The sequence below is a fragment of the Arvicola amphibius genome, chromosome 2 (genome assembly GCF_903992535.2).
Source record: "Arvicola amphibius chromosome 2, mArvAmp1.2, whole genome shotgun sequence".
NCBI classification, from domain to species: Eukaryota; Metazoa; Chordata; class Mammalia; order Rodentia; family Cricetidae; genus Arvicola; species Arvicola amphibius.
Window position 1 is genome coordinate 92,684,096 of NC_052048.2, and position 18,842 is coordinate 92,702,937.

General features: G+C 43.1%; 1 protein-coding gene across 3 annotated transcripts in view; it reads right to left on the bottom strand.

Moving 5' to 3' along the window:
- Positions 1-334: 334 nt before the first annotated feature.
- Kcns3 (potassium voltage-gated channel modifier subfamily S member 3) overlaps positions 335-18,842 on the bottom strand; it is a 50,129-nt gene continuing 31,621 nt past the window's right edge. For all 3 annotated transcript variants that reach the window (XM_038319632.1, XM_038319633.1, XM_038319634.1), the window contains 2 exons: positions 15,172-15,362; positions 335-2,336 (listed from right to left, as the gene is read on the bottom strand). In XM_038319632.1, coding sequence (XP_038175560.1) covers positions 802-2,277 — 1,476 coding nt within the window. In that variant the 5' untranslated portion in view covers positions 2,278-2,336; positions 15,172-15,362 and the 3' untranslated portion in view covers positions 335-801. The remainder of the gene's footprint in view (positions 2,337-15,171; positions 15,363-18,842) is intronic.

The window sequence follows — 18,842 nt, forward strand, 5'->3', positions numbered from 1 at the left end:
TCAGGTCTTGCCAGTGTGTCTTAGCCTTCTGCCTGCAGATCAAGATATAGAACTCTCAGCTCCTTCTCCATCACCACGTCTGCCTGCATGGTGCCATGCTTCTCGCCATGATGATTCTGGACCTAAATCTCTGAACTGTAAGACATACCCAATTAAATGTTTTCCTTTATAAGACAGCCATAGTCATGGTTGTGTCTTCGCAGCCATAGAAACCCTAAGACACCGTCTGATATTTACTGGGATAATAGAATATTTCATTCTGATATTTATGGGATAATAGAATGTATTTACTTGACATAAAAACATACAAACACAGCATTCTCCATACTGAATTAGAAGTTTATTGAGCTCCCAATTCCCATGTCTGGAACATGAAAATGGATTTACATGCATTGTCTCATGTTGTAGATCTCACATGCATGTCATCTTCAGTCAGCTGGGCCTCTGCTCTATCGTCAGTAATTTAGAGTTAGCTCAATGTGAGTGAATGGTAAGTACAGAATGATGCATAAGCCGTAGCAATAAATCCTTCCCAATATCATTTACTTTTTTCCCCAAAAAACCATATTACAACTCTCTCTTGTAAAAAATAAATTTCAGAACAAGACATTTAATTGACCTCACTTGAGAAAAATAAAGATAATTCTATCAGTTCAGAATTCAGCAATGAATGTCCAACTATGGCTAAAAGGTACACCCTGAGAATTAAATGATTTATTTGAACAAACCCATTAAGGTTTATAAAGCTGTGTTAACCTAATGTCAGGAAGGGACACAAGATATCGGTGCAAATGCCCCTGCTCACTTTGTGGTAGAGTTCTCCAGGGATGCGGTATTGTAAACATCCTCATTGTCTTCGATGCTAGAAGCATCTGTGGAGTCAGGCTCGCTGACCACGATGCCAATGGAAGACAGACTGGTAATGAAGGCATGTACTTGCTGTGCATAAACATCCCTAATGTTAAAGTAAGGTAGCTCGGGACACTTCTCCGGTGGGTCCTCACTGCACTGGTCCACATCCATGTCCTTCTGCTTCTGGTAGTACTTGGAAAACTTGTTGAAGATGATGGTGATGGGAAGGGCTACCACCAAGATGCCACAGATAATACACGTGCTTGCAATGATCTTCCCGGCTAAGGTTATGGGATGCGTGTCTCCATAGCCCACGGTGGTCATACTGATAGTAGCCCACCACCAGCAGATAGGGATGCTGGTGAGACTGGATGCAAGTTCATCCTTCTCCACAGAGTAGATAAGCACGGAGAAGATGGAAATCCCCACCGAAAGGAAGAGAAGCAGTAGGCCCACCTCATGGTAACTGTGCCTCAGCGTGGCCCCAAGAGACCGAAGCCCTACCGAGTGCCGGGCAAGCTTCAGAATTCGAAAAATCCTCATGAGTCGAAGGATTTGGACCACCTTGCCCATGTTCTCAATGTCCTCACTCTCTTCTTCCTTGGTGTCCACAGCCAACGTAGCATAGAAGGGAATAATGGACACGAAGTCGATGATGTTCAGAGGGTTTTTCCAGAACTTCTTTTGAGAAGGGGCAGCGACCAGCCGGATGGCCAGCTCACCAGTGAACCAGGCAATGCATGCAATCTCCACTCCCTCCAGCACAGGGTCATCCACTTCTCCATCCTCATTCTGGAATTCTGACATGCTGTGCACACACATGGCCACGATAGACGCCAGCACCACGCTCAAGGAGGAGATGGCAATGAGCTTGGCCGACAGGCAGTAAGCTGGGTTTTCCATTCGAATCCAGATTTTCTTTCGGAGCTGACCAAATCTCAGCTCATCAAACTTCTCCAGTTCTTTCTCAAACAGAGAGGATTCTTCGAAGGAGGAGTCCGTGCTCACATCGTTGCTTTTCTGGTCCCAGTCCTTGTCATGGCTTTCTTCCTTTCGCTCCTGGTACCGGCTGCTGCAGCAGGAGTCAATGAAGAGCTCATTGATACCCCAGTACTCGATCTCCTGGCAGAAGGAGAACACGCACAGCTCCTCCATAACATGCAGCTTCCCCGTGTAGTAAAAGTTCAAGACGTATCTGAACAGGGAGGGGTTCCGATCAAAATAGTACTCTTTGTCCGCCACGCTGTAGTCATCACAGAGCTCGAGAATGGCCTCCTCGGAATGGCAGGTCAGCAGCTTCCCCAGCCTCGTGTGAGGGAACCGCAGGAGGGTACTCTGGTCCACAGACTGCTTAAAGCCCCCCACGTTCAGGTTGACAAGTTCCTCGTCTTGTCCAGGGCGATGGAAAAACTCACCAAACACCATGATGGACAGAGGAGGCAGAGTGCTGGCCAGGAAGGGAGATGCCCAAGATCACATTGCACCTGGAAGGAGCACAAGACAATATTAGCCTGTGCCCAGTCCTGCCACGTCGGGACTTATTTTTAATCTGCCCTTTCCAGAATGATGAGCTGCACTGAAGGCAAAACAGGAAGTGCATTGAGAAGAAGAAAAGCACATTCCAGGGGTCTCTGGAAGGGCTTCAAAAACTTGAGCTTAGAAATCTAGTTTTATAAAAGAAAACCTACAGCATCATTTCATGAAACCTAATTCCCTTTTCTCTATTAAACACTCAGATTTCATCTTTCATCTCTCTCTCTCTCTCTCTCTCTCTCTCTCTCTCTCTCTCTCTCTCTCTCACACACACACACACACACACACACACACACACACACACACACACACACACACGGGAAAAGAGAAAGAGACACTAAAAAGCAATTTACTTGCACAATATAAACACGTCTACAGTCTCGACCATGACGCTCTTGAGAAGTCAGTTGCTGCAGGGCTTGTAGCCTACATCTCTCCATCCTAAACTTGGCCGCCCACCCAGAGAGTGCTCTCCTCTTCTCCACATTTGATCCATGGGAGACAGAGATCAGCTCTTACAGAGACTGTGGGTTTCACTTTATGCTCCAGCGATGTGATGTTTTAGGAGAGCCCATTATTTATGTTTGGACACTGACACTCAAGAGGATATAATTATCTCCCCGTAATTAAGCACCTTATATCTTGCAGATATCATTACACTTTCCAGGATGGGGTTTCAGGGCTATCAGTGTGGAAAAAAACTGGCTGGGAAGACCTTTTCAAGTTAAACATGCTCTCTGTTTCCTGACACACACAGTCTCTTCTCCCATCTCTGCCCTCTTCTCATGGTTACCTGCACAGCATCATCCAGAACTATCACTCCATCTATGGTCCACACTGGTTGGGCTCATGATCTGCTTTCAGTTCTAACACCAAAGTATATCAGATCCATTCCTCAAAGAGAAAATATGGGGGAGATCTAGAGGAGTAAAGATCTGTTTTTAATTTAAGAATATGTGTATGTGGCACATGTGTACAGGTCCCCTTGGGAGCCAAAAGAAGGCATGGATGGCCTGGATCTAGAATGTCAAGCAGTTGTGCACTGCCTTCATTGAATGCTGTGAACTGAACCCAGGTCCTCAACAAGAGCAGCATAGCTGATTAAACAGAATGGGAAAGGGAGCTCTCAGCAGAGGGATATCCGAGGTGGGCAGCAGGAGGGCTATGAGGGGACCAGTCCATCAGTCTGGAGAGATTGGATTTTATTCTGTTGGCAAGACTACAATGAACTGAGTTCCCATTACAACCTGACGCTGTCACCTACAAAGTTTATGCTCAAGAACCATGGAACTGAGTTACAAGAAAAAAAAATCTATCTTAGTGTTGGTACCGGAGTCACTCATAGCTCAGCCTTCCGAGCGCAGTCCATGACACTGTACAGGGCCCTCACCATGCTCCTTGGACACCAGAACCATAAGCAAAAACAGCCTTCTTGGAAACTTGAAAACCAGTAATAAAATATCGGTTCCACTGAGGGAAAACTGAAAGACCTTGACAGGGAAAGGTGACGTACATGAGAAAGGGGTGCACAGCACCAGGGTAAAGCAGGGGCGCAAAATAGATGTGCTGGGAGCACTGAAAAGAGAAAGCATCAAGTTCTGGAGTCTACAAAGCAAAACTGAGAGAACACGGCTCTTGGTGGAAGAGAAGAGAGAAATTCATAGGCAGGGTAAAGGGAAGTATACTCGCTAATCTGCTTACACTTGGGAACAGTAGTGTTATTCAAGGAGACAAAGGTCGGGAAGGAATTTCTCCTATGGTCAGTAAAAGCTGCCAGTAAGAGAAAAGGTTCCTGATCTGAAAGAGAGAGGGATTCGGCACAGGTCATGTCACAGCCTTGAAACAGGGCCTCTGCCATCCAGTCCAGGAGAAAGTCTACAGTCATAAAAAATACTCAGGTGTTTGCCTCCTAGACACCAACGCTTCATGAAGCCAAAGACCAGGGCATGGCTAATGTATCTTTTAATAGATCTGCTGACCCCTTCCAAAAATTCAATTTGCCTTCCTCGGCTTGCTGTTTTTAATTAGGGATCTTCTTTGAAAGGCCTAAGTCAGGGCTGTTGCCTTGGTACAAATATTTATGTAACGTTAGGTCTCCGCTGGCCAGGACAGACTAATGGCACATAGAGTTGGAAAATGTTCCAAGGAGCTTGTTCAGCTGAGCTGACACTAAGATTTTAATGGAAGCTGTCTTCTGGCAGATTCTTTTTCATCTTAGTTGTCCTTGGATCCCACAGTGACATAACATTTCATGGCACTACGGGTATATAAGGGTCCCTTAATCAGGGCCTGTAATTCACCTCTCTAGTCTCTCCCTAGTGATTTTTCTAAAGAACATGATCATCCATGATGCCCATACTCCCACCATATCCTTCTGCTTGGTCCTCCCTGGTGAAGGACACCTTTAGTCCACACTGGTGAAGGGAAGGTCATCAGGAAGTCCATCCATCCGCTCCACAGAGTCTCATCATTAAGAGCAACACGCATCATAAAACCAAAGATCTCACTGCGGGGAAAGGGACTTTCAAAAAAGAGACAGAAGAAAGCATTGCCAAACCAGCTCTAACACTGAAGCTCCAAAGGCAAGTTCGGATGTGCAGAGTTAGGACTGGATTCCTGGACTGCAGTCGGACCCACAGCAGTCCACTTGGAGCAGGAAAGATGAAGTTTCTACCTTTACAAATTGCACATAGAGTCTCTATATGCAGACAGTCTTTCTTTCCAATTATGGCACATCCTTAAAGGCTTTTTTTCATCCTGGGAGTTAACGGATATGGAAACAAACTCTCTGAGTTGAGAAGCAGAGGCCTAAACAGGGAGCCTGGTCCTCTCCATGCTTCCATGTTCCAGCTCACACGCTCAAGATCACATGGATAAAGCATGCTACTATACAGCATCACTTCCAAGGATTCAGGCTAGCATTTAGTATTATAATTAACATATTTCCTTTATTTTACATACCAACCACAGTTCCTCCTCCCTCCTCTCTTTCCGTTTCTTTCCACGACTCCCATTTCCCTCCTCCCCATCCACCCACTCCTCCTGAGTCTCTATTCAAAACTGGGCAGACCTCCCATGGGTTTGACTATAACGTGACACGTCAGATTTGAGGTAGGACTGAGCTCCTCCCCTTGGGCAAGCATGGTAAGCAGGTTCCCAAAAGCCAGCTAACCACCAGGGACAGGTCCTGGTCTCACTGCTAGGAGTCTTACAGAGGGACCAAGCTACACAACTGTCACACACATGCAGAGGTCTTTGGTCGGTCCCATGCAGGCTCCCTAACTGTTGGTCCAGAGTCCATGGGCTCCCATGAGTTTAGGTCAGCTGTCTCTGTGGGTTCCTCTGTTGTGACCTTGAACCCCCTGCCTGGTATAATCTCTCCTCCCTTTCTTAAGGAGGTCTCCCAGAGCCCAGTCCAGTGTTTTGCTGTGGATATCTCCATCTGCTTCCATCAGTTACTGGATAAAGGCTCCGTGATGAGAATTAGGGTAATCACCAATCTGATTACAGTAGATGGCCAGTTCAGGTACCCTCTCCACTACTGCTAGGGGTCTTAGCTGGGGTCATTTTTGTGGATTCCTGGAAGCTTTCCTGATACCAGGTTTCTCCCTACCCTCTGTCCCACCCACAAACTGCCTCTTACTCCCAGCCTGCCCAACCTGCTCCCTCAAGTTCCCATGTCCCCACCCCGACCCCCAGTTTACTGAAGAGATCTCTTCTATTTCTCCTTCCCAGGGAAATCAATGCATCTCTCTTTGGGAACTCTTCATTATCTCAGCCAGCATTTATTAAAATCCATTCATTTGCTCCTTTCAGAAAACATTTAGTGAATCATAAGTATACCTCTGTACTACGTGATACAGCTCATGTTTATATACATAGGCAGTTACATACACTTGGCATCTCCACACTGGAGAATTTTACCAAGTACAAATCAGTGGGTAAAAGTACTTGCTGCTAAGACTGGTAATGTCATTTAATCCTTGGGACCTACATAATAGGGAGAATCAGCTCCCACAAGTTGTCTTCTGACCTCCATCCACAAAGAATGACATGTTTGTGTGCACAAACTAAATAAATAAGCCCTCTTTAATTAAGAAAGATGCATGTATTGCGGTGATATACACAATGAAAGATAATTTAAATTTAAGGTAAATATAAATTATATAAATATAAAACTCAATTCAAATATAACAACTTGAACACATTTCCATTTTCTTTTATATTGGCACAGTAAAATGTCAAGAAATATGTTTAATTATGTAAGATTTGGATGTTATGCCCAACTAGTAACATCTGCTTTCTTCTTTCTTTTTTTTGTTTTTTGTTTGTTTCTTGGTTTATTTGGGGGGCGGTTTTGAGATAGGGTTTCTCTGTAGCTTTGGAGCCTGTCCCGGAACTAGCTCTTATAGAGCAGGTTAACCTCGAACTTACAGAGATCTGACTGCCTCTGCCTTCCGAGTGCTGGGATTAAAGGCATGTGCCACCACTGCCTGGCCATCATCTGCTTTCTTAACCATGACAATGTCAACAAGGTGCTGGGCTTCATGATTGAGAAGATGGCTCAGCAGGTAATGCACCTGCCTGAAAAGCATGAGTATTCAGGTTCAGATCCCAGCACCCAAACAAAAGCCAGGTGAGTATGGCAACCCATCTGTAACCCCAACTGCAAGAGAAGCAGACATGGGGGATTCCCCAGAGCAAGCTGGCTAGCCAGACTATGTGAAACAGTGATCTCAGGGATAACACGAGATCCTGACTCAACATATAAAGGTGAAATTTCATAGAGGAGGACACTTGGCATCAGCCTTGGGCCTCCGTGCACACACAAGTACACATTCACCTGCATATATGGACCACACACATAAACAAGTATATACACTCACACAAACATACACACACATAAAAATACATGCGAAAGAACGAAGAAAGGAAGGAGGGAGGGAGGGAGGGAGGGAGGGAGGGAGGGAGGGAGGGAGGGAGGAAGGAAGGGAGGAGGAGGGAAGGAAGGAGGCAAGCAAGCAAGCAAGCAAGCAGTTCAGTGTTTTTGGTTCTGTTGGGGTTTTTTTTTTTTTTTTTGGTTTTTCGAGACAGGGTTTCTCTGTAGCTTTGGAGCCTGTCCTGGAACTAGCTCTTGTAGACCAGGCTGGTCTCGAACTCACAGAGATCCGCCTGCCTCTGCCTCCCGAGTGCTGGGATTAAAGGCGTGCGCCACCACCGCCCGGCTCTGTTGGTTTTTGAGACAAGGTCTCCCTATGTATCCTTGGCTGGCCTGAACTCACATAGACCAAACTAGCCTTGAACTTATAGAAATCCACCTGCCTCTGCCTCCTGAGTGCTGAGATAAAAGGCCTGGCCCAGAAGGTAAATCTTTTTCATTTAAGAGTAATAATATCTTATAATTAGGGAAGTGTGAATTTTGATGTATGATTGGGAATTAAAACATAGACTAAGAAACTTAAAAATGCATGTACTGAATATGTGCACAGCTTCCTCCTGCCATTGTTCTCTGAGCAATAGAGCAGAACAACGATTGACACAGCACTCACAGCATCTGAGGTGTCAATCATTACCTAAAGACCATGCAAAGCATTCAGGAGAGCATGCATGGGCTTTATGCAAATACTACACCATTGGTGAGCACCTGAGGATTTGGGTACCCGGAGGGGTCCTAGAAACCAATGACTGTCATTATACAGTGTGTATGTGCACACTGTATAATATATGGTGATACATAGATATATGGTGAATAATACATCTACTAAATACAAATACGGACCAACTAACTTATGAGCCATAAATAGGTAAATTTTTCTGATTCAAAAATTCTAGTTATGTGAAAGTAATTTTGTATGGGGAACCACAGCAACATAAAAATGAATTATAGGAAAGAATGCCACATACCTCACACGGAAGAGATGTAATGCACTTAATATATGAAGAGGGTTTATTTTTTAAGAAGAAATTGAACTATGATATTGTGAGAAACGAACAAGACGTGGGAACAGACAGTTCATAGACAAAAACCACACATGCGACCGAAGTCAGGAAAATGCAAGTTCAACCTTCCTCAGTTTGCGTGTGAAAAACCACACTGACACATCACATCTAACGCACCAAATTGGAGCAAGATCCAGAAGCATGTTGTCTCCATGGAGTGCGGGCTAGTCTGTGAAACAAGCCTCTTCACGTTGTGCTGGGAATCCAAAATGAAAGGGAGCCCCCAGGGAGGGGAACTCGGCAATATGTGACAGACTGGTGTAGGCTTTTACCCTCTGACCTGGTAATCTCGCTTCTAGAACTTTCTGCCTGAAGTTAGACAAGCAAAGCACTTGTGTGTAACTGGAAATGGTCCAAATGTCCATCAATAGAGGAATGACAGAAAATAAATTATGGTCTACTTCTACACACACACACACACACACACACAAACACACACACACACAAAGGGAGAAAGCAAAGCTTAGAAAACTGTCAGCAATATGCAGCAATTTATCTAAGAAAGAAGGTAAAACTGGGCCTAAGACATAGCTCAGCCAGGGGAGTCACCTATCACCAAGTCTTACAACCTGACTTTTGTAGGTAGGTAGATAGATAGATAGATGACAGATAAATAGATACTTTAATAAAGAAATCAAAAGAATGTAGTGTGATTATATACATACATTCATGTGTGTATTTACATGCGTATGTGCTTATAAAAAGGAAACAATAGTAATGTAAACAAAAAAACATAAAATGTCTATAGGGCATAATGTGAGAAAGTAAACTCAGGAACCATATTAATGTCTACCTAATTATGAGACAAAATTAATTTAAAACAAAACAGGCATTTTTTTAAAAAATCAAAGATTACTCTATCTCAAATTGGTAGTGTAACCTCACATAGATGAATTACTTCAACGAACTGACTGTACATCCTATTGGTGTGTAGTCTAGGACCGAAATAAATAGCAATATTAAAGTATTTGTAGCAATCACAGGTATATACTTATTTTTTTCAAAAGTATTTTATTATTATTTTATGTATACAGGTGTTTTGCTTGCAAGTATGTCTGTGTACCCAGTGTATACCTGGTACTCCCAGAAGCCAGAAGGTTCTTGGAACTGGATTTTTGTGGGTTCTGGGAATTGAACCCAGGTACGCTGGAAGAATAGCCAGTGCTCTTAACTCTTAACCACTGAGCCATCTCTCCAGCCCTATATACTTATTCTTAAATATCTTAATTCTTAAATTCTTAAATACATAGGATCAAGCACATGAAGTGTTCTGTTAATGTCCTTAAGCACCCCAAGATTTTAGGTACAAAAATAAAAATAAATGTGAATATAAAGATCAAAGAAATAAAATAAAAGCTCTCTGTTCCTTAGTATGAATTGGAAATGACAGCATAAACACATGATTTACTTTTTGTACATGGAGAGTCTTATTTCTAGCTCTGTGTACCAAAACAAAACAACAACAACAACAACAAAATGAACAGAAACAACAACAAAACCAATAAGAAAACAACCTGAAACAGATGACTAGAGGATGGATGCCACTTGGGGGCTCATCTCTCTCTCCTTAAAAGTGAGGTACACGGTCTCACCTCTACAGGTGTTCTAGAAGTTGAGTTCTCAGCTAAGTCAGTCCCCGCTTGGGAATCACCCTCAGCCAAAAGAGAGCTGCTTCCCAAAGTCAGAAACACAGCCAGTGACTTGTCTAGAAGAGGCTTGTTATAACCCAGCATCTTATTATATAAAGGTGGTCCACCCAGGTCCAGAGCTCTGTAATAACTAAGTGAGGTTTGTGTTTAAATCCTGCCAAAGTTCGACACCTCGCTTTACTGAATCCTCCCTTCCTCACTTCTTCACAGATGCTGATCAAAGACGCCTAACAAATTCTTCTATACCTCTGCCTCTGTCTATTTTTAGAAAGTCCAACTAGAAACACAGAGGTATTCTAATTTAGTGAGACTGAAAGAAGTAAATACAATTTCTCCCTAAAAGAGCAAGTGTTCCTTGGATGAACAACCAACTCCCAGTCTAGGAATAGGAATATACAAGATGAGCCTGGAGTTTCCTTCTATACCAAGAAACAAGGGAGGCTGTCAAAGACAACGGAGAGTCAAACAGATTTAAAAAAAAAAAAAGAAGAAGAAGAAGAAAGAAAAGCTAGAGAGACTTCCACCTGCTGAAGAGAAGAAACATGGGTCTCACAGGGAAAAGCAAAGATCTTCGACAGATTACGGCATGTCAAATATGATAAAATTCTTAAGTTCACAGCGATGATTTCCCTGCCAGTGCACGTGGGCATGTTTTGTGTGTACACAGCTGCATGCATACACAAGAATATGAAAGCCAGAAAACGGCCTGTCATTACTGAGCACCAACCAATCACCTTGTCTTTTGAGACAGGCTCTGTTGCTTGTGCCTGGAACTCACAAACTCGGTCAGGCTGACTGGCCAGAGCCTTGAGGATCTGTCTGTCTGCATTCCCAATGCAATGCTGAGATTACAAACACACACCACCACGTCTGACCTTTTAAAATAGGTTCTAGGGACTGAACTTGGCTCCTCCTGCTGGCATAGCACGCCCTTTGCTGATAATCTCCTCAGCCCCCACAGTAATAATTTTTAAAAAGGAGCACAGAACCTAGGTTACTTTTGGACCCTACTCAAGAACCAACTCGCTATTTTGTGAAAGTAAAGAGGAAAATCTAATACTTTATCCCGCCTTCCTGTGAGGATTATACTTAAAAAAAATACAAGAGTTAATGAGGGAAATTTTTCTTCATAAAAAAATCCCAATAATTTGAAAACACAGCAGTGGAAATAACCTAATGGCATAATAGAAAGTAATTATTTATATTTAAAAATAAGTTGAGATTTTAAAAGTTGACAGTAATAACTGAAAAGGAGTTGGTGTGACTATACTGAATGTCACAAAAAATAAAATTTAAGATAAAAATTGTTACCACAGTCAAAGAACATTTCTGGTAATAAAAATGCCAAACCATCAAAAGGAAGGCACAAGCACTATAAACATACCTAGCAATAGAGCAAAAAAAAAATACATGATGTAAAAAATAATGGCAGAACGAGGGGGAGAAATTATTGGAATTTCTATATCCCACCTTCAATAACATATGGAACAATTATACACATATCCACAGGGAAATAAAGACGATTCAAACATGATGATAAGCCAACAAGATCTGACAGAGACTGAGCACTCCAGCTAGTAAGAGTTCTCTCTCTCTCTCTCTCTCTCTCTCTCTCTCTCTCTCTCTCTCTCTCTCTCTCTCTTTCTAATGGACATAGAACACTCTAGTACAGACCACAGCAGCTAACTCACGGAACAGCCTGGATAGATCTTAAAGGGCACTAGCCATCTCTCATCACTCTGACAAATTATTGGAAGTAATCAACTTAAAAAGAGAACAGGTTTGTCTAGCTCACCATTTCAAACATTTCAGTACATCATCACTTGGCCCTGGTGTCTTGGAACTATGGAGGGAAAGACAGTACAGCATTGTGGGATGACATGGGTCAGCCTCAAGACAACCAGGAAACAAAGCCAGTAAAACTGAGGGGCGGGTGTTAATATAATATCCTCATCAATAGCACAATTCCAGTGTACTACCTTCCTATGACCATCTCACTTCCTGACAATAACATTACCTCTCAGTAGTTTCATAACCAAGGATCCAGCCTCTATCTGGCATATACATGGTCATTTGAAGACATTCAAGATTCAAATTACAGCATAGATAGATAGATAGATAGATAGATAGATAGATAGATAGATAGATAGATAGATAGACAGATGGACAGATGAATGGACAGACAGAAAAGTACACCAACCACAACAGGATACAATTATACATCAATAACAAAAGAAAATCTGGTAATGATTTTTCAATGTGGAAATAACACTCCTTAAGGACCAATGAGTTAAAGAAGAATTTTTTTTAAAAAAAATGCAATAAACAAAAACAAAAAATCAACAAAGTTAAAAGGTGCTATAAAACAGTGACTAGGAAGAGCATACAGATTTATATACCTATATTTAAAGAAAGAAAGAACTTATATTAAGAACTCTCTCCCTGAAAACCACAGGAAAAGAGGAACATTATGGCCAAATTTAGTACAAATAAAAAAATGATGATTACACTTGAAATGAATGAAACAAAAAAAGAATAGGAATCCATAATATTCAGAAGGCCAAAAACTGGACATTTTTCCCCAAATCAATAGAACTGATCAATCTGTAGCCACACTAACCAAGAAGGAAAGGAAGAAAACCCCAATTAGCAAAACCAGCAGTGGAAGAAGGTATATCACTCACTGTTGGCCTCCCACAAGTAGGAAGAATAGTGAGAGCATTCTGTGAACAAATTTATTGCCACACATTAGATAACCTATGATCTAGAAAAAGTAAATTGCTAGAAGTAGACAACTTCCAGAATATAACTCAAGATGAGAAAGTGAATCTTAATGAGCTTGTAAGATACTTAATTTTCAACTTTACAACTCTGCGTAGAAAAGCTGAGCATCAACAGCTCTGTTGAGTCCCATCCCTCCTTAGCATGGATTCTTGAGCAAACTTTTCCAAAACCATGAAGAGGAAGATGCCCTCCCCAACTCTATAAAGTCAGTACTCCTGTCAGACCAAGACTACACACAGACACGAGAAGGAAATTCAAGACCCTTGTCCCTATGCATACAGATGCAAACATAATCAATAAATCACTAGCAAACCAAATCCAGTAGCATGTCCTAGTTAGGGTTCCATGGCTGTGATGAAACACTATGATCAAAAGGAACATGTCTTCTAACAGTGCTTATAAAAAGCAGTGTGAGGGTAGGAACCCAGAGGCAGGACCTGATACAGAAACCATGGAGGAGTGCTGCTTACTGTCTTGCTCCTTGTGGCTTACTCAGCATGCTTTTCTGTAGAACCCAGGACCACCAGCCCAGGATGGCACCACCCACAATGGGCTGGATCTTCCCATGTCAATCACTAACACCATACAGACGTGCTTATCATGCGATCTTATAGAGTCATTTTCTCAACTAAGGGTCCCTTCTCTATGAGGACCCTAGCTTATGTCACGTTAACATAAAAGTTAATCAGCACAACATATAAAAAGGATTCTACACTTTGACTATTCAGGTTTAGCTGAATGCATGGCTAATTTTATATGTAAATCAGTCAGGATATTAAAAGACACTACCATGTATATAGTCTATAGAAATACCATAATACATTGCATCATCAAATATGAAACATCCCTGACAAATAACACATACAAACAGGAAGTGCATTGCTGGTCACTTGGAGCTGGAAGAAGAGAGGAGAATTGGGATTGTTAATGGGTATGGATTTCTTTTAGGAGTGATAAAAAATATTCTGGATAAGAGAGCCATCCAACCTTATGAATATAGTAAAAACAGAATTATACATTAAAGTAATTTTGTACATATATTATTGCTTAGATTCTGCATATGAGAATCACTTCTCCACCTGAGCCATCTTGCATGGAGGGACACTCATACAGATGTCTGTAACAGTTGACACTCCAGGGAAGGAGTTTTAGAGAATTTGAATGGACAGGTCAAGCTCCCAGTTCCCTCCTCCTGGACTCTCTTGCTCGGTTCAACTTCAACAGTCCTTTGTCTCACTTTCTTTGAGTGCTTATCACATGGTAGTGTCACGCCTTCTGTACCTGAGCCTTCCTCTGCACAAACGCTGAACGTCTAGCCCGTCCACAGCACTGGGCTGTCCTCTCTACACTATAGCCTCTTTTGTTAATGACCTGTCCTTGTCTGGTAAAAGACACTCATTTTTATTTGAAAGAATTCACAAGAGCTATTTCTGTTCTCAGGAAGAGCGATAGCAGAAAGATCTAGATCAGGCCTGGCGAAATTCGGAGGCTCCAATGGCCAAACAGTGAAGCCAAGCAAATAAACAGACTGTTGGGGGACTATAAGGCATTCTTCACAGTTACACAGGGAGACACTGCACAGCACCTCAGTACTTTGGGGGAATCCAAGGATAGACTTACCAGTGTTCATGGAGAAACAAAACTCTGATTTGTATGTAGGATAGCTGAGCTGACCACTAGGCTTTAAACACTATACAACTCTAAAGAAATGTGTTTCTGGGCAGACTGTGACCTGAGCCAGTCTCCTGACAATTGCAGTTGTGTGTCATCCATGTTAAGTTAGACACAATAGGACCCTTACTGCAAGAGCAGTAGTGATCTTTCTTCAAGTCCAAAACTGCAAATGTTAAGAAAAAAGAGTGACACGTCGGGGAAGGAATATGTGTAACACACTAAGTTGGTTTTTGTAGTTGTTTTGTTTTTCTGATTTAAGATACTAAGGTAGGGCCTCATATAGGTCAGGCTGACTTCTGACTCACTAAACACCAAGGATAACTGAACTTCTCATCTTCTTGCCTCTGCTCTTCAGGTGCTGGGAGTACAGGAGTGTGCCACCATGCCGGATCTGTATGCTGTACTAGAGATCCAACCCAGGGCTTCGTGCATGACAGGCAAGCACCTTGAACCATCGCCAGAACTTTCTAAATCTGGCTTTTGGGATGATCACAAACTGATGTAACCTTTCCAGACCCATGTTTGTTTCAACTGCCCATCAGATGTTACAATGAGAAGAATTTCCCCATCTGCGTGGAAAAAGAACTTCCTCTTTTTCGCTACGCTGTAAAATACTTTCCCTTCCTCTGATGACAATGACCCACCGTCAGAGAAAGTGATGCAGAAAGACAGCTCTTACCCGCGTGGTGGCAATGTCACACACTCTGCCCTCATCCTGCACAGTGGAACGTCCATTGTCATCCGAGAACCTTCTCCCTTCTTCCCTTGCTGGGGTATGGTGTGCACACAGGCATTGAGTGGCTCAGAGAAGAAAAGCGTGTGGTCCTCTGGTTGTTCAAGCTAAAGCGGATGCTGTGAAGTCAAGTCCACCTGCAGAGGAGAGCATCAATCAAACTGTCACTCCAAAGTGGAAACAAAACCAAGCCATTTGATCACCAGCTCACTGCTGGTGATGCTGGGCATGTTTTACTGCTTAGATGCAAACCTTCAAGCCCCATGGAACTTCCGTGGAAGAACTGGTCTTTTCCTGTGATGGAACCATTGCTCCACCAGAACTTACAGATAGAAGGAAGGACTCCTAGAACTTGACTACAGCAAAACATCTGGAGCATCACATCTGTCACAGGCCATGAAACATCCAAGATAAGCAGGGCACTGAAGTTAGGGCTTCACTCACTTCCCACACAGCTGCTTCTAAGAGAGTTATTCTCCTAGCCGATCTGTTGCGCTCATAAACTTTTAAATGAATATATGTTAATCCACTTCAGAGGCAAATTTATAGGGGTTACTGTTCTAATAGAATTAATCCCACTGCGACAATTTGAAATCAAAAGATTTTCAAGGGCTTGCCAAATTCGATTCCTCTTTATTTGTACATTGCTATATGTTGCAGATCAGAGATGGTTTCAGGTCCTAATGCAGAGTCCTCCACAAACATGAGGATGGTCCTGCATGGACTGGGGAGTCAAGTTTATGTCAAAACAAACAAAAAGATAACACTGTGCTCTCTCTCTCTCTCTCTCTCTCTCTCTCTCTCTCTCTCTCTCTCTCTCTCTCTCTCTCTCTCTCTCTCTCAGCTAAAGAATGCAAAAATAAAAACTCCCAACCAAGTAAGCCTTGCCTCATGGTGACATTCCCCCATAGGTCTATGCAGGCTGTCAAGCATCTATCCCTTGATTTTTTTTCATGATTTCCAGTCAACACCAGTTCTAAAGGGGGAGCGGGTAGTCATGGAGAAGAAGAAACTATTGATGTTGAGCAGAAGACAGGCAAGAAGTATCTGTGGCTACATCAGGCATTAAACAAACGCTCAGTGTGGTTGAAAACCTTCTAAGGCCCTGGGATCTCACAGGGCACATAGCAACCACTGCAACACCCCCAAGAGCTCACAGGCCCTAGACCAAGTAAACATGTGAAAACAAACATGTCTGAACAAGATCCTGGGGACAGTGCAGGCGGAGCCAGGGAGGAACATAGTTTACAAGCTGGCCCCAACAGGGACACAGCGCACCCTGACACTCTACGGGACTACATTTCCCCATGTAACAGCTAGTCATGAGAAGGAATCCGAAGTGAAATGCAGATCCACGTCAGCTGAACACCTAAGGCGGAACTCTTGATAGGAAAGCAGAGAAATCTCTTTATGAGGATGGAGAAGAGGGCTTGAGAAGTTAAAGGCTCCTTTGTCCTCCTCCTGCCCCTCAGCCTACACTTCTTCCTCTCCCCCCTCCTCTTCCCTGCCTCCTGGTAGTACCTTAGACATCCACCTCCCAAGCAAAGGCAGAAATGCTACAGGGCCTAATCTTTCCTCTCAGATACCTTTCAAACTTCAACATCCTTTAAGAGAAAGGAAAATTAACCTGGAGATAATTAACCCTGAATAGCTTTCATACTCTATACTCATTACCAAAGGAAGACAATCAGGAGTACATGAGCTCTCGGCTAGAAGTCCATTGCTTTGTCCCAGTATGGAACTCTCTGGTCTGACCCAGGGACACGTGGGGAAATGAGCCAAGCCTATCCTCTAAACAGAAACCTGTACCCAGGGAGGCCTTACAGTTGATATGTCATGAATAAATGACATCCCAAACAGCCACTGCCTTCCTGCCACCTAAACTCGAAATTTGTGTGCCTTCCTAGATTTTTCTATCACCTTAATCACTGTCGAATGACAGAGACTGTGGAGATTCCATCTAAAGCATGAAGACTTGAGTCTGACCCCTAGAGGCCATGTAAAAATGCAGGATGTGGTATCCTATCTTTATAATCCCAGCAGGCCGAGATGGGAAGATCCCTGGGAAGCTCCCAGTCAATAAGAGCCTCTGCCTCAAAGGAAGTGGTCTGCATTTGTACCAATCCATCCATGAAGGGGCGTGGTCGATCGGTAGTGAATTAACCAGACCAGCTTAATATAAAATATTTAGCTTTAATAAATGGACGAAAGGAAAACTTACGAGGCAGAGGCAGACAGATCTCTGTGAGTTCGAGGCCAGCCTGGTCTACAAGAGCTAGTTCCAGGATAGGCTCCAAAGCCACAGAGAAACTCTGTCTTGAAACACCAAAAAAAAAAAAAAAAAAAAAAAAAAAAAAGGAAAACTTACAAAACCAGGGTTTCAATGATACAGGAAACAAAAGAGGAAGGGGCAAGCGCACCTGGATCTTTTATCTGTTTTATTTGGCCCCAGGGGGACACACCCTAAACAGAATGTGATTGGCTGAACTTCCCCATCATATCCCACTCTAAGATCAAGAAATGATGGCTAGCATTTTCCGTGTTCCCCACACCACGTCAGGTACATTTGTAAGGCTTTTACAAACGTCTCCGCAACCTTCAACCATGGCATATGCCAAGTATTATTCTCAATGTAGTGGTGGGACATCCAGACCCAAAGATGCTACCCGCCCGCAGTTCTACACGCAAGAAATGGCAGGACCCAGGCTCATCTCACTGTGAAAATCGAAGCTCCTCTAGTTATCATCAGGGAAGGCTGACAAAGGATTGAGGGAAGTGCGCCAAACATAACCCAAAGCTTCAGACTTGGGGGAAGGAAGTGTGGACTTACTCCCCCTTCCTGTTTCACAACCCCACCCCTTCCTGTTTCACACCCCACCCCACGTTAGTTGTGCCGCCCAAGGTCATCAGGGTTAATAAGTTTGAACAAAGATGTCGTAGGTTGTGATTTAGCACAGAACAGGCTTCTGACTTTGCGATACAGTTCCATCCTGGCAAAAACCCATCACACTCCCTCAAGGCCCGATTCTCTCTGCAGAATGCCTCTTTTCACAATAACTGAATTATCTTTGCCATTTCCTCCAGCCTGGCTATATTTCCTGATGAGTTCGCTACAGCACCCAAAAATGTACACAGTGGCAGACTCCATTATTGAGGGGGGAAAGGTGAAGAGTAAGAGACATAGTAGATGCATCCCTCATCCAGACCCCTGGCATCCAATCTTGGAGCCAAGGCCAGAGAAAAGGAAATGGATTGCAAACCAGGTACACAGGAAGGGCTCTACGGATTCCCTCACCATAGATATGTAAAATTGACCTGGTAAATAGAGAAGAAACTCCTTACGGCACTGCAGTTCTGGCCTGTGTCCTCTGTACCCACAATGATTCTGTATGTCTCCATCCCTGTCACACCACATTCTTCTGAACTGTTATCTAGACGGAGAAAGCCGCCAGTGAGGTATAGCATCCCACGAGCGATCTTCATGTTAATTATCCTTGTCATACAGTTTTGCTTCACACATTTTGTTCAAACCAATTCCCCTCTCCCAAGCCAACAAAATTAGAGTAAATTAGAGGGAAAAAAATCAATACAGATGATGAAAAGCCGCTAGGCAGAGG